We start from the raw sequence: 16,231 nt of genomic DNA, 5'->3' as shown, positions 1-16,231 counted from the left end.
GTTAGTTGGGAACTTCAGATGCATTCCATAGGTATTAAGGAAGACAATTATTTTCCTTTTAATACCTTGTTCCTTGTGTGGGCTGAAACGCAAACATATATATATATATGTATATGTAGTTCAGATAGTGTGTGTGTGTGTGTGTGTGTGTGTGTGTGTGTGTGTGTGTGTGTGTGTGTGTGTGTGTGTGTGTGTGTGTGTGTGTGTGTGTGTGTGTGTGTGTGTGTGTGTGTGTGTGTGTGTGTGTGTGTGTGTGTGTGTGTGTGTGTGTGTGTGTGTGTGTGTGTGTGTGTGTGTGTGTGTGTGTGTGTGTGTGTGTGTGTGTGTGTCATTGATGAGGATATCACTTGGAGAATAAAAGCTGATCGGTGCTTGTAGCGCTCTCTTCTTCTGGGATCAACTCACGGATGCAATTAACTTAAATCTGTCTGTGGAAATGTGATTGACTGCAACAAACAACAAATTAATCCCCCTTCGGCAGCATCCAAACATGAAAAAAGCAGGCGGTGCAGTTTGTCAGAGTGGAGGAAGGATTGAAACAGAATGAGAACGAGGGCGAGGGGGGAGAGACAGACACAGAGTGAGGAAGAGAGAGTAGGTAATCCTAGGTATGCTTTCCTGTGCTTCTCTCTCGCTTCAACTTTTTAGATTTAATTATTCGCCTTCTGGAAGCCTGCATTAATATTGAAAAGGCGTTTGCAGATGCCTGGAAAGGAAAGGGGTGTGTGGGGGAGAGGTGGGCACCCCAGGCATAAGTGAATGCTGTGGCTGGCCTTTCTAGAGGTTGCATTGCAGTCGTTTATCTTCGTATCCGCTAGCTGACGCTGGCAAGGCGGGCTCTACATATTCAGCATATTCTAATGACATTCAAAAGGCACATTTTGCTGTCTTGTGGCAGCGAGGGGGCCTTGGAGCCAACACAAAAGGCTCTACGCTCATACGTCACACTGCTGGTAAGGTTTTGTTTCTCGCCACATAACCACAAACAGTTTGATTCTCATTTCAAAATAGTCTCTGAGATGCATCTGCAGAGTTGTGTTCATTAACGGTCTTCCTCTGTGTTTTGGTACAGGGCATACATAACCGTCCTCACCCTGTAAAGGCTCCCTCTGGATAATTACATCCCAGACTGCATTAGTTCAGAAAACACTGGGCTCCCGTGCCACTCTGTTTTACATTTCTGTGGTGTATGCAAGTGTATAGTAGTTTGACATTTCCACCTACACTGTGCACAACACTTTTCTTTTCTTCAGTCATCACTTTTTTGTGCATGTGTATTACCTGGCTTACGCGGAGACATCAAGCAGGCTTGCTCTCCTTTTCTGAAATAGAAATTGAATTTGCATGAAATATGCCCACACCAAATTGCATCTGACTCTGGGAGGAGGTAATACGTGGCAGTCGCCCCTGCCAGAAATGATTGTGCTCAGGAAAATGCTAGACGATGATGATGTTGATGAAGTATTCTTCTTTGTTGAAATTGAATGCCAAAAGGATAGAAAGAGGTTAGCTTTTTAAATCATATACACACACTTCTTTTTCTCAGCAACAAAATCTAGTCTTTGCTACAGCGCAGCTCATTCTGACCCAGTGTAAACTGAATGAATATCCTGAAACAAATAGTTACGTGCTGAAATTGGATTTGAGAAAATACTGTCATTTGAATGTGAATGTTTTACTGTATAGACATAAGCGTCATGCCGTTGCTGAAGCACAAGTCAGTCAGTCATTTTTAGAAACAGCACGGCTGCCCTTTAAAATTAGGTGCAGTGTGCACTCACTAAAAAGCTGAACCTGATGTTAATTCTTACATAAATAGAAGACGGTCGCTCTGCATTTAATTCTACTATAGTCAGATGGATTAGAAGCGACAACTTCAGAATTGAGTTTTTACATCCTGTCTGTTCTACATGAAAAGAGCTCTGCAAGGTAATTTGAGAACAATGTCTTCGGTCTACATAAATAAACATAAACAATACCAACAGTAGGGCAATGTGTTAAAGGTGCAATAAACAACTGTCATAGCAGCTGCACAATAAAGTCATAGTTGCACTTAATTGAAGAAAATATATTTTAAATATGTACAAATAATAAAAGTCAGACGTGATTATATTTAGAAACTATAGTTCAAAGCAAACTCACCTGCTGTATGGAATTCATCTTCTAATCTCAAGATATAGGACTGTTTAGTCAGTATGAAAAACTGAAACAGTAGCTTCAAACAACAAAAAGCTATTAAATACTAACAAGAAAATGTGAGACTATATCAATAAAACTCCAACACTCTTAGTGTAAACAATTGTGAATCCTATTACTGTCAAAGAAGCAGGTCTTATTTTCATTGGTTGAAAATGTGATGGAAAGGTTGAAATGTCAGAGTTCTTCAAGCAAAATAACTTTCTGTTTTCTCAACGCTGAGGAGATTGTCATACGTTGAGAACATATCTAGATGTGTTGCTTGTGTTTCATTGGTGTTATAAATAATTGCATTTGATTTGAAAGCATTTGAAGACGTCCTGCTTGGTTTGCTTGTATCACAGGCCGTATGTTCGGAGTAGGAGAGCAGCCATTCCTTGGCTCCACATTGTCAAGTGCCTTCCCTCTGGTCAACCACCCAGCCTTCGGGGCCCTCTACAGTGCCGGAGCCGGCCGGCCTGAGTTCGGGGGCCTGGGGTCCCTGGGCATGTCAGCTGCTCTGGCCGCCCACCCCCAGCTCGGAGCCCTCTCTGGTAACAAGGGGACTTTTACATTTTTGGGACAGCGTCTGGCTAAATGTGAATGCCTCTTTAATTCTCTTATCTTCTCTCCTCTCCTCTTTCTTCTACAGATTGGTGGCGAGCTGCTGAAGCGCATGGACGGGGAGCCGCTGCCTTTCTCCCCTCTTTCATCGGCTTCCCTCCTTTCTACAGCCCTCACATTCAGCCCAACCACATCGTCAGTCCTGTTCAGATCAGGATGCCCACCAAGAATAGCCACGCTCCCCCTAAAGGTATGGCACTACTCAGGAGACATCGATCCTCACGGTTGCATTGCAGAAATTAGGTTATTTTAATAGCATTATAAGAGGAGAGTAGTTGTAATTAATTGATTACTTTCCTAAGAGGTAATGGCATTTTCTGTCTCTTCTTTCCAACAATCTATATCTATGTGTCTTCTTCTGCTTTGTCCTATGTTGAGATTTGCTCCTTTTCCAGGCAGATTTAATGACATTCAGTCCTCACTTAGTGATTCTCTCTCTCTCTCTCCCCCCCTCTCTCCCCTTCTCTCCCCCGTCTTCCCTTGTAATCTTTGTTTCTTGCAGTTTTAATTTAACGGTATCTTTTAATTTATCTTTTATTATGTAAACCAGTCATGTTGGGCTTGTGCCCTGGCGCAGCCTGCATGTTTGATGAGATACACGTATAAATCAATACTTTTATTAGCCTTATTCCGTGCCGCAGTTAGTTCCACATATTTCATTATCCCGTGTAGCAAAGTTCCCAGAAAAGACGGAGCGGATTAGTAATACGCTAGATCTGCTTTCCAGGGGTGAATGGAGCAGTGAATGGCAGCGGGGTCTGTCCTCCCACAACACAATCAGGGAGCTTTTCTGCGAGTCCAGCTCCTGTCCAGGCATCATCCAAGCCAACCAAAAATTCAAACCCATCTAACAGTCACCGTAGCAGCCCTCAGAGCAAACCTGCAGAGTTGGTGGAAAAGCCCATCCACAAAACTAAAGAGAAGGTCAGTACTGTGATTTTGTTTGCTGCTCAAAAAAGGAGGAGACAAATGAAATGGAAAAGTGATCCATTATACAGTCAAGCTGATTCTTGCATTGCTTTGCTCTCAAATCAGAAGCCGCGCAAGAAACCCACAGACACTGGCGTGGCAAGCAACAGCGAGTCAGGCTCATCCTCAGACAGCTCGAGTGACGGGTCCCTCAGCAGTGACCTCGAAGATCTGGCAGAGGATGATGAAGATGACGATGATGACGATGAGGATGACGAAGAAGAGGACAAACAGAGTGAATTATCAGACACTGAGAAGCGGACAAAGAAGAAAACAAAGGTAAAGTACGCCCTTAGATACTCTAGAGTTAAATGTATTTTATTCAATAATAACAGACGAGCAAGTTTAAAGTTTCATATGCTACATTAAATAATCCTACCATGAAGCTTTCCTCATTATTAAAGTTCTTTTTTTCATTTTCTCCCCAGGTTTTGATACCAAGCACTGGAAAGACTGAACGGCTCCTCTCTAGGGAGCCCCACCCACCAAACCTCGTGTCCTTACCCTGCTCTGCCTCCCCCCCGGCCCTCTCCCAAACCTCGCCGCTGGCCCTCCACAGGTCCCGCACTGAGGGGCCACAGCAGCACTTCAGTGTGATCCAGTCCACTGGCCTGACTGCCAGCTCTAAGCCCCTGGCTCTCCTCTCTCATCCCCGTAGGGAGTCTTCTCCATCTTCCTCCCCCATAGCCCTCACCACGTCTCCCAAACCTCCCAAACTGCTGCCCTCCTCCTCCCCCCAGCACCTGCCCCTCTCCCTCTGCTCCTCCCCTAAGCCTCTCTCCGTCCCCTCTCCACCCCGCTCCACACTTCCCCTTTCTACCTCCCCAAAATCTTTTGGTTTTGGTTCGACCTCATGCGTAACAGGCTCCCGGAAGTCCTCGCTGAAGCCACCTCGAAGATCTGCTTCTGGCTCTGCGAAATCCAGCAAACAAAGGAAACAGCTGGAGACCTCCCTCACGCACATCAATGAGTTCAGGCTTAAACAGGTAAGCCAAAGTGATAAAAGCAGCTAAATAATACCTTTTCATATCCACTTACATATACCATACTGTACATTTGCATATACACAATGTGCTGCGAGTCCTTTATATATGAGTATAGAGTCAGCTGAAGTCAACAACTTGTTGCAAAATAAATGAGAGTAATGAGTTTGTTCAATGGAGCTGGGCGTGCAGAAACACTCATTATTACTACACCATAACCAGCACTTCTTTACATTTGGTGGCCATTTACAAAATGTACTCGTCACAATATCCAAGCATCTAGCAGAACTGCTGCTTGTGAATTTAAAAATGTAATCATAACTCATTATTATAATTTTGAAACTATTGCAGCTTCCCATTCATTAGGGATAACACTTTGTATCAGAGGCTGCCATGTTCCAAAGGGCCTCTTTACAAGTATAACATGGACTTAAGCAACTCTTAACAACTGTAGTTGGACATCAGAGAGAGACTCTTTGTTTTGTATTATTGATTTAAGAAGCAGTGCTTTTTGGAGTTAACTGGGGATATAGAAAAAGAAATGGACATTTAGTTATTTCTATTTATACATTTGGTATAAAACTCTTGAGTCCTTTTGAATAAGGGAGTGTTTTGTCTTTGTGTTCTGTTGTTATAACAATATGTTTACGGATGGGTAATCACTTATGTGTAATTGACACTAGCAATGTTCAAAACCTTCATGTGGCATTGTATCTTCACAAATTAATTGAGCTCTTACTTTAAATTGTGTACTGTACTTTTTATGTTCAGTTTTATCAATGTTTGTGGGTCAACATCTTACTAGTGTCTTAGTTACTTTGTGTCAAATGTACTTTATAAGCAGCTGCTTTAACCTTAAAGCTGCTACAGGGCAAATATGTTGTCTCAAGACCTTACTTTCCTTCAAAATATAGCTCATTAAGCTTTACGATCTTCTGACTGAATTAGTGGTTTTGCACGTTGCTTGCAGAGTTACTGTAAGCCTGCTGATGAAATGGTTAATGATTTTACTTTCATATCCATTCTGAAGCACACTTTGTCTCTGCACATATGCCGCTGTATAATTGACATTTTTCATTGGTTCAGAAGAAATTATATAAATATTGACATTTTTCATGCCTTTGCAAAAATTCCCTTTCTTCAGATGAAATATGAATGGTAGCCCAGTAATCAATAAGCTAAACCTTTTAAGATCAGCTTTGAAAATAATTTCCCCTTTCCTGTTTTACCAGTATAGAGAAGTTTACAACAAGCTAAATTCCCCCTGTGGTTTCAGAACGGTTACTGTATTTCATGGTCTGTGAAATGGATTTGTTTCACTTCATATCACATCCAGTTGAAAGTGCAACACTAAAGTCTAACCTGCCTTTGCTTAAACACAGATTGAACCAAACTTATCATGAGTGTAAAAAAGGCAAACATGCCCAGCTGCATGATGATGATAATGATGATGGAGCTTTTCCAATGTGCAGACAAGTAATTACAATTCTAGAGAGATACTCCGAGTCTCTTTTCTGTGAACTTGAGTACAATGCCTCTGGTTATTGCATTTGTGTTCTTTTTGTTTCCCAGAAAGAGGCTTAGACTGCGCTAACTGTACCAGTGTTCAGCATTGTAGTTTTGTCACCTGCTCAAACAATCAACAGTGATGCAAACTGACAGCTAGAGCAACTCCACTTTGTCCCATTTCTTTTCTCATTTTTTTCCCGAACTTTCTTTGTTCCACCTTCTCTGCCTTTCCCTCTCCCTCCCTCCCCCCGACTCCCTGCCTCTCCTTGTTGTCTCCCTCTCTACTCCTCCTCTCTTCCCAGACTCTCATGTCCCAAGGGCAGACGTTCCCAGCTGAGCGTAAGAAGCAGCAGCAGGGGCCAAACAAGTCTCCCAAGAGGACATCTCTGTCTTCATCGCCATTGCCACTCGCTCCGCCTCCTCAGAACAATCACTCCAACCTCTTCCTCTCCAGCGCCCTGCTGGGGCTCCCTGAACCCCACCACCCCAATGGAGTCATCCAAAGCATCACTCAGGACACACCTTTGGCCCTCATCACCAAACCTCGCAAAGAATCTGCCTCCCAAGGCAAGTTCCCTCAGTGCGACTCCGATCCTGGGTCGATGCCTGTCAATCTGAGCACAGGGGCGAGCAGGACCCACGGAGGGGCCCAGGCCGGACCCCCGACACAGGCCTTCACTACCTCACCCCATGCCACAGGCCATGGATCCAGAAAGAACAAAACCTCCAGGGGCAAGGGACAGACCCCAGTGCTGGGACAGGGACAGGGACTGGGGCCCCCAGACCCGCTAGCTGCCTGGAAGGGCTTCTCTCAGAACCATCTGGTGCAGTCTCTGGTAGATTTGTTTCGTGGAGGAGAGCCCGGGATCGGAATCCCCGGAGTGAGTATCCCTGGAGTGGGAATTCCCGGAATGGGGATCCCTGGGACTTGTAACCCCACAGCTGGTCTCCCGGCTAACAAGGAATCTGACGACTCGGTAGATGATGATGATGACGACGAGGATGACGACCTTGAAGAGGAGGATGACGAAGACTCGGATGATAGTCTCTCAGGTTAGTTAGTTCGATATTCAGGGATACCATTTTCACAATGTAATAATGAGCTGACCCTTCAAACACTGAGATCATTTCTGCAACTTCAAATTCTTTATTTTCTCAATAAGTCAAACGTTCTGAAAATGGAAAGCACAATTTCCCAAATCTCAAGGAGATGTCATTGAAAAGCGTAATATATCAAACCAAGAGTTCAAATATCAGAAAGACGAGAACAAGTTGCAAATCCTCACATCTGAGAGGCTGGAGCTACTTAATGTTCTCGTTTTCTGCATGAAAAGAATCGATCCTTATCCCTTTTTGTGTCCTTGACTCCCATTTCAGAATCCGACAGCAACTCAGACAGCGACATCTCTGGCAAGAAAGTGAAGGAGTTGAAGTTTCCATCTGGATCATCTAAGAAGGAGATGAGCGCTCGCAGGCTAACCAAAGGCACAGAACTACTGAACACCTCAACCAATCACACTGCCACCAGCTGCTCCCCGCTCAACCTCCAGGTCATCAAGTCTCCCTCCATTGTTACCGGCAGCTCCAGTGCCTTGGCCTATCACAGCTCTCCAGGCTCTTCCTCATACAGCTTAGCCCCACCTCTAGGTAATGTGTTTTTAAAGCTATACGTAGAAAGTTAAACAATTAGTCATCAAGGGTGTTTGTGGTGTTATATCAGTAAAAAACAAACAAAACAAAACAACCAAACCAAAACACTTTATTTAAAGGCATGAGAACAGCGCTTCATCCTCAGGTGACTGTGAAGAGGGATTGTTACTTTTAGGTAGGCAGGAAGAAGGCTGTTGGTAGTCATGGACTAACTGCAGATCTCAGGTCATGTAGCTGCATGCCCAAGAGCCCAGACAACTTGTTTGGCAAAGCAACACGGTTGACTCCTGCTGTCTTTGAATGCCAAGTGGTTTTCCCAGGAAATAAGACATGGGTAGCTTGCCAGGAAGGCAGATATTAGTCTTCCCTCTGTTGTAAATAGTTGTTATGTTCTCTGGTGCTGTTCTTCAATGTAACCCTTTCATCAGACAACAAGCGATGTAAATGTATTTCTGTGTTTCTGTGCATTTCGGGCTTGTCATTTTAGGTTTATCGTTTAAAAATGGCAGCCTAGAGAATTGTGTGTACGTTTTAAGCTTTGTGGTGAAATGCTGCTAGTAAATGCAAACACGTGATCTTGGTTCCCTGCCAGGTATGATTACAGGTAAAGGTATTTGACTGCTGCGTTGTATGTGTGTGAGATTTCCAGTTGTGCTGTCAAATTGATGGCTGAACTGTGTCTCTCCACAGGATTAGGGAAGAGGAAGAGGGTGATGGATGAGAAGGAGTTGATGATACCTCTGGAGTTGGGGTATGTACAAGAGGCTGAGAGAAGGAAAGCTCTTATGAACCGGTTCACTTCAAAGTGCTCACACCTGTTAGTGATCACAAACGTGTGGCATGCTGTTTTTTCTGAACAACAGTGGTATTTTTCTCATTCTTTAAAACCCAGGTGGCGAAGAGAAACAAGAATCAAATCAGTGACTGGGCGGCCGCATGGTGAGGTGGCCTACTACGCACCGTGCGGCAAGAAAATAAGGCAGTACCCAGATGTGATGAAGGTACGCTGTAGTCTGCTTTCTGTAGTCTACATTCAGGATACAGGAGCACATCATTTGAGCCATACAGATCAGCAGTTCATTCTTTAACAGGGATTAAAGTGGGACTTTTATGATTAATTATAACATGTTGAATCAGAAAAGTGTTCTGACAGTTGCATCTTTTTAGAATCAAATAAATATTTACACAAACATATGAAGTTAAAGTAAAGAAGTCCTGGATAAATAAAAGGATATACTGCTCATCCACATCGCTCAAAAGAAATGCTCTTTATCTGGATTTGTTGTATATGACCTATTCTATCGCTGCTCCTCACCCACACTCCTCCCCTGCTTCCTGTGACCCTCATAGTGTGAGATTGTATTCTTTGATTTCCTCCTTCAGCCAGTTTCTCCCACCTCTCCTTCCCTAAAAAAGATGAATGGTTAGTTTTGGGTTGCACAGATTAAGCCCCATTTGACAGTACATTTATAATCTATGATCTTCTTTATTTGCTTCATCAAAAGCTCATAGCTAATTGACAGAACTGCCTCTGAGTGTAGAAGTGCAAAGAGAAAAGTGTGTACTCAGGAACACTGCGTGTCAGTCAGTAGGCAGTAAAAAGCCTCAGATAAATACGAAAGGGCTTGAATTGTGCACCCCAAGGTCAGAACCGTTTCTCTCCTAAGAGCATTTGCTCTTTTTTTGTCCCCATGGCTTTTATAATGATTAGTAGCAGTGCACAGACGCACAGTGTAACCTTAGACTCCCTCCAATCTCGTGCTCCCAGTTGCTTTTCAATGTCACATTAATTTCACAGTTTTTTTTCCCTGCCTAAACCAACGCCGTTATTATTTTCTCTTTTGTAGTATCTATCCAGAAATGGAATAAGTGGCATCACGCGCGATAATTTTAGCTTCAGTGCAAAGATAAGGGTTGGTGACTTCTATGAAGCCAGAGAAGGACCCCAGGTGACTGCCTTTCATCTCTATTTCTCTCTCTTCCTGATCCCTGTTCATCTTTTCATCTAGCGGCAGGCAAAGCATCATTCAGCAGTGGCTGTCAGGGCATGAATAGGAATCAACCAAAAGCCTCAGTAGTCCTAGTTCATAGACCATTCACTGTGCATGGGTTAAATGTTATAATCAGCTGATATTACTTCCACAGGTGACCAATCATTTACATTCCATTACTTATTCTGTGATATAGAGAGAAGAAATAGAATTAGAAATTGGATGTGCAAATTATTGGAAGCAGAAAAAAAAACATACAGTTCTGAGGGGCCAGAGATGATATATGACAGCACAGTAAATGAGTGCTTCTTATGAAATGCATTGTTTAGCCAGATTGTATCAGGAATTATATTTAGATATATTATTTATCTCATCTATCCACCACTGTTGAATAAACCCAGATTAAATGTCTATTTAGCTAACAATTAAATTGCCCTTTAGTCACATTCATTTATGTATGTCAACATGTCATTCACTGTTTAACACCCCCCCCCCCTCAATCTCTCCAACGCTGCTCTTTCCTCTGCAGGGTTTACAGTGGAGCCGTCTGAATGAGGAGGAAGTCATTCCTCACATTTTGGCGATGGAAGGTCGTAGAAGTCGCCCTTCTACAGAGCGCCAGCCAAGGGGCGAAGGTGGCAAAGGGTCCCGACGGAGGAAGGGGCGGCCCCCTAATGTGGGCGATCCCCTGGTCCCTGAGGGCCCCAGTCCCAGTGAGGTCAAACTGCTGCGCAAACTAGAGGCTCAAGGTTAGCACAGGAAATGAGCCCTGAAATATGTTTGTCGTGTGCAAGCGTATGTGCCATTAATCAAGCAGCCATTATTCTGATAGCAAGAGTTAGGGGTTACTGTTTGGAATTGTTATTTTGTTTCTGTAGAAATCCTTTTTTTGGTGATGGATGTTTGTTATATGCATCTATTTAAATTAAAGTAAAACAAATACTTTTTTTGCGAATTAATCACCATTTTAATCATTTCTTTGTGATGTTACTGTGCATTTTATTTGGCTTTGATAATAATATTAGTGCATTATTTTTGGCACCAACACTCCTTCAAAAACATATTTGAATGTATATTTCAGTATTTTTAGGTGCACACATTAACACACAGAAAAAAAGCTCTCTGCCCCTTATTTTGTCTTTTCCACAAAAGCCAAAAAAAGATTTGGTCAAATGTGCCATGTCAGGCTACAGCAGTCTTCTCCTGTAACTTTGAACCGACAATGACTTTTACCCCTTTCTGCAGAAATAGCGCGACAGGCTGCCCAGATGAAAATGATGAGAAAAATGGAAAAGCAGGCAATGGCGCGTGCAGCCAAAGAAGCTCGGAAACAACAAGGTATTCCTCAACAACCATTTGTTTTGTGTTTGTTGTTAACAGGAGCTCAGTGCTGTAAGGATGATAGTGGTGGTTTTCAGTTGGCCAGTTCATTCACTTTAAACTATTTCCCAAGTGTGAAGTCCAGCAGGGCCTCTGCAGACACTGATGCTACTAATACTACTGTTGTTAGTAAATGTTTGTATTTATTCTCATCACGTCAAAGCACAGGCTTCAATCCTTTTTTCCACTCTAATCTCTTATCCGCGATGCTGCTGGTTTCAGTTATTATTTTTTCTTTGTATTCCTATACATGGTGTTGAAGCTATAAATATAATCAGAATCTTAATAGGTTTCTTTATGTGTGTTTTGACTACTGTATAATTAAGGTTGGTTAGACTCATCTTTATGTTTTCCATTATGCACCATACTACGTTTTTCATCCCTCCAAAATAAGTTTTTTTTAAAATGTTAATTAATTTAAATTTAATTGTGTTCTGGTTGTTTTCAGTTACTGTGTGTTTTTGCTTTGTATCACTGACTCACCTTAGTTGTGAGTTTCTTGGCCTCTTGTGGGTGAAATAGATTGTGATCTCCTAAATAAAATAAAGCTTAGCAACTGTAATTCTCTCAGATATGACTGCTGCTAGCTTTGAAGGTCATTTTTGTCGACACTAATACAACACTGACTTGACTCTTGTAGCTATCATGGCAGCAGAGGAGAGAAGGAAGCAGAAAGAGCAGATCAAGATCCTCAAGCAGCAGGTGGGTTTGCCTTACGTGTGTGCTGACAAATCTTTTCCCTCCCTTTCTCCTTATCTAAGTGTCCTGACACACGTAGTCTCCGTGTGCACCGCAGGAAATGCTGAATGGTTATTTTGTGATGCTTCAAAGCTTGCTTTTCAATTATTACTTCTCATACTGACCTTATTGTTGTGTCTTTGGAATAGAGTGGTTGGCTAGTGATTTTATTAAAGGATGTTTTCCAATGTTTAAAATATGAAAAGATTATGTTTTTATTTGTTGTTGTTATTTTTACAGGAAAAGATCAAGCGCATTCAGCAAATTCGGATGGAGAAGGAAATCAGAGCGCAGCACATTTTGGAGGTACAAAATGTGATCCAACAGCACCTCTGATTAAGCAGAACATTCCTGGATAGCTTCAGCCCCTCAGTCTATAGTGTTTTAATCTTCCTAAAGCTCATTACTGAACAGCAGCATGCATTGGAGGGAACTGCGTCTTCTTAGGCATAATTCCACATGGAACTAATGCTAAATTGGTCTTGGTTGACGGCTGTTGAATATTAAAATGGCTGTTGCTGCCTCTTCAGACCTTATTTAAATTGGACAGAAAAGTCGTTTTTTCTTCAGACAACAGTTACAGTTTAGCATAAGTGGGTCGAAGATAACCCAAAAAAAAGGCTGTTTTTTCACAAACACGCATGCAATGATGCATCCCCACACATATGCAGGCACACACAATTATACTGTAGGAGCTTCAAAGTGTTTCAGCAGGACTAAATCAATTTTGAGTTGACACGGTTGACAAGCCACTCTTAACGGGAGGCTTCAACATTTTCACAATTAGGTGTTAAAGAGATACATTATTCATTCGCTGTGTTTTACACATTTGACTGGCATTCAGGAGCATCAAATCTGTGCTCAAAGCAGAAAACTGAAAACAATCAGTTAAAGTGCAGCTAAGCCCTCACCTAAGACTGATTGATATATGTCTTTTTCTGAGATCCTTGACCTTAATCTTTATTCATAGGCCAAACGGAGAAAGAAGGAAGAAGTTGCCACTGCCAAAATAATGGAAGCTGAAAAGCGTATAAAGGTATGTTTACGTGTTTAATAAATCAGATGTAGAATCACAGTCAGTATTGGATTCTTACATAAGCAAGGCAAGGACTCTTATTAATCAAAATAGCTTTAATCAGCTCAAATGCACCACGATGTGGGCCCCTTTTCCACTTGAGAGCAGCTGGCCGTACACTCACAGCAGCCCTTTGAAATTCCATCAGTCTGTAGTGATTCTCCTGATATTGGCACAATGGAAGCCTATTGATTTTCCCCTCATCTTCTCTTGGTTGCCTTCAAGGAGAAAGAGTTGAGGAGACAGCAGTCGGAGATTCTCAAACACCAGGTAGGAATTCACTCCAACTTGCTCTGCCTCTTAAACATAATAGTTACTGCTGAATACAACCGTTTACCTCAGACTTGACTTGAATAGGAATTTGACCTGTGTGTGTGTGTGTGTGTGTGTGTGTGTGTGTGTGTGTGTGTGTGTGTGTGTGTGTGTGTGTGTGTGTGTGTGTGTGTGTGTGTGTGTGTGTGTGTGTGTGTGTGTGTGTGTGTGTGTGTGTGTGTGTGTGTGTGTGTGTGTGTGTGTGTGTGTGTGTGTGTGTGTGTGTGTGTGTGTGTGCGTTTAAATACAAGGCATTTGTGTGTATATATAAATGTGCTTGATTACCAAACATCTGTTGAATGAAAGTCTTCAGTATTTCTCTTTATTGAACGCCACATGCTTTTTGGTATTGGATTTTTATTTCTGTTCCATAATATTTTGCCAACTCTCTCTGCCAGGAGTTGGAGAGGCATAGACTAGATATGGTATGGGTATGTTTATTTTTGTACATCTAACACCTGCATCGTGTAACTGGTTGTGTTATGGTTGTCATAGCAATGCATTAAGTGTAGCACTGGCTGCTGTCATACTACATTCTTCTGCATGGCTTTCCAGCAAAACCAACAAAAGAGAAAAAGAGTCAGTATGCTGCCTCCATCTGCTCGTCCTGAGGGACAACTGACCCTGTCACGGTGGCCAGGCAGCTTCTGTCCCCCTCCCCCATTCCTCCCCCCTTCTACTCAGAATGCATTGCAAAGACTGCTAGCCAATCCACACTCACAGTTTCAAAGTGCACTCGAGGAGTTTCCATCCATCACATACATTGTCTAACTGTTGTATTGGAGTAGCCTGTGTTGCCCATGAGTGCTTGACAATTTGGGCCCAGACATTGAGCTTGTGTCTGTTTGTCCGTGCATCTGTTCTGCAGTCCACAGAGTGCTGGACTTTAACCCGCCCCATCCCAGCCTCTCTGTCATTCACTGTTCCTGTACTCTGCACAAAGAATGAAAACAGCTACTGAGAACCATGTTGTCCTTATGGTGGAGATACTTCCAGGAAGATCCCCCCCCCCCCCCCCCCCTTGTTCTGAACCCTCACCCACTTTGGTGAGGGTTCAGAACAACCATTGCCTAAAAAACAGACCTTATTGTAGAAAACAATATAAATAAATCCACCATATGGACAAATATGGTTCTGTGTAGCATTTTATTTTGGCCTGGCTGTCCTGCTTGTTAGCCCTTCTCACTCATACACAGTCACAGCTGAATCTAAATGTCTGCCTATCTGTTTCACCGTGGACTCAGAGCCGATTGTTGCATTAACCCCCTTTGCCTTAACTCAGAGCAAATTGAGATACGTAACATAATCCTGGTAGTTACGGTTGTCTCATGCAGATATCATAATATCCCTCAACATTGTCAATGTTTTAATCAATTGGAAAGCTAGAAAAAGCAGAATGCCAAAGGCTCTGTGTCCTTTTTGAAGTTTTACATTTGTAGATAAATCAAACCAAGAAGGACACAGAACTGTTGAAGCAGAGTGTTTGGCATCTAGCCTGTTTTGTTTATCACAATGACTAAACAATCCCTAACACAAAGCCCCATTTTACTCACTATGTGCTGGAAATGTCCTTGGCAAGCCCTAATAGTGGCAATTGTGTCTTTCTGGTGGATCACAGAGGGAGTTACAGCCTGATACGGTGGAGCGGGAAACCTAAAGAGATCAAATAAAATGATAGTCAGTCACCGGTGATTCTTGTGCCCTTTTCGCAGTAGACTGTGTATCATGCACCAAAGAACAACATAGACATCCTCTGCAGTCGCACATTGTGCTAATACTCACGCTGCCAAAATCACTGAAGTAGAGCTGCTCTGATCGTGGCTAGTCTTTACCAACCAATTCTAAATGTCGTCCCCTCACTAAACATTGTGAAGATGATATGTCAATAAAACATTTTCATTGACTCATGTAATAAAATGTATTATTTTGATCATACCAAAGTGGCACGTCAGATGACGTCTGGCAATCAGCATTTTGCTGCTTTTGTTGTGTCAGCTTTAGTTTAGAGGCGCCGCCACCGACTCCAGCTGCTTCTCTTTTTTGAGCCTGTCATCACATCTACTTTGTATCGCATTCTTTGTGTTGCTTTTTTGGTTGTCATCGTAATACTGTACTCTTCACTTGTGCTTCAACCATACATGTGAAAGTGCATACATGTGAAGCATCGTTTTGTGTTTGTTCCAGTATGGTGCCTCAATTGAATTCCGTGCATCACAATTTTACATGAATGCATACTAGATTTAGTCGACCTTGAGTGCTGTATGTGCAATGTGTGCTTGTTAATGTGCCTGTGTTTTTGCCACTCTAGGAGAGGGAGAGGAGGAGGCAACATGTAATGCTGATGAAGGCTGTTGAGGCTCGCAAGAAAGCAGAGGTAGCCCATATGCACACAAATAAATGCAGACATACACACACACAGTCCACTCCATACAAAAGAGCCTAAGTCATTATTCCCTGGATAGATTCCCGCTTTCTCTCCTTTTTGTGCACTCTTTCGCTCCATTCATTTTTTTTTTACACACTTACCAAGTCAAAAGATTCTGGCCCTCAAGCACTTTTCTTTTGAATGCACAGCAGCATTAGGCTGAATTCTAATACTGCTCAGCAAAGTCAAGTAAACCTTCTTGTCTATTTTCTCTCTCTCACACACACACACACACACACACACACACACACACACACACACACACACACACACACACACACACACACACACACACACACACACACACACACACACACAGCCACACACACACACACACACACACACACACACACACACACACACACACACACACACACACACACACACACACACACACACA

The 16,231-nt window shown here is 42.7% G+C and overlaps 1 protein-coding gene across 13 annotated transcripts in view; it reads left to right on the top strand.

The window, feature by feature from the left end:
• Positions 1-16,231, top strand: part of baz2ba (bromodomain adjacent to zinc finger domain, 2Ba) — a 65,720-nt gene that overhangs the window by 37,882 nt on the left and 11,607 nt on the right. For 2 of the 13 annotated variants that reach the window (XM_079667135.1, XM_079667124.1), the window contains exons 4-21: positions 2,541-2,729; positions 2,828-2,989; positions 3,527-3,723; positions 3,835-4,047; positions 4,197-4,754; positions 6,563-7,313; positions 7,638-7,907; positions 8,601-8,661; positions 8,803-8,911; positions 9,758-9,859; positions 10,431-10,650; positions 11,147-11,239; positions 11,922-11,983; positions 12,260-12,325; positions 12,990-13,055; positions 13,320-13,364; positions 13,805-13,837; positions 15,715-15,780. In XM_079667135.1, the coding sequence (XP_079523261.1) occupies positions 2,541-2,729; positions 2,828-2,989; positions 3,527-3,723; positions 3,835-4,047; positions 4,197-4,754; positions 6,563-7,313; positions 7,638-7,907; positions 8,601-8,661; positions 8,803-8,911; positions 9,758-9,859; positions 10,431-10,650; positions 11,147-11,239; positions 11,922-11,983; positions 12,260-12,325; positions 12,990-13,055; positions 13,320-13,364; positions 13,805-13,837; positions 15,715-15,780 (3,263 nt within the window). The remainder of the gene's footprint in view (positions 1-2,540; positions 2,730-2,827; positions 2,990-3,526; positions 3,724-3,834; positions 4,048-4,196; positions 4,755-6,562; positions 7,314-7,637; positions 7,908-8,600; positions 8,662-8,802; positions 8,912-9,757; positions 9,860-10,430; positions 10,651-11,146; positions 11,240-11,921; positions 11,984-12,259; positions 12,326-12,989; positions 13,056-13,319; positions 13,365-13,804; positions 13,838-15,714; positions 15,781-16,231) is intronic. The other 11 variants (XM_079667126.1, XM_079667129.1, XM_079667127.1 and 8 more) reach the window with 8 other exon arrangements.

Source organism: Notothenia rossii, assembly GCF_949606895.1.
Source record: "Notothenia rossii genome assembly, chromosome: 2".
Classification (NCBI taxonomy): Eukaryota; Metazoa; Chordata; class Actinopteri; order Perciformes; family Nototheniidae; genus Notothenia; species Notothenia rossii.
The sequence above is the reverse complement of the archived record's forward strand: the minus strand, read 5'-3'. Positions and strand labels throughout refer to the sequence as shown.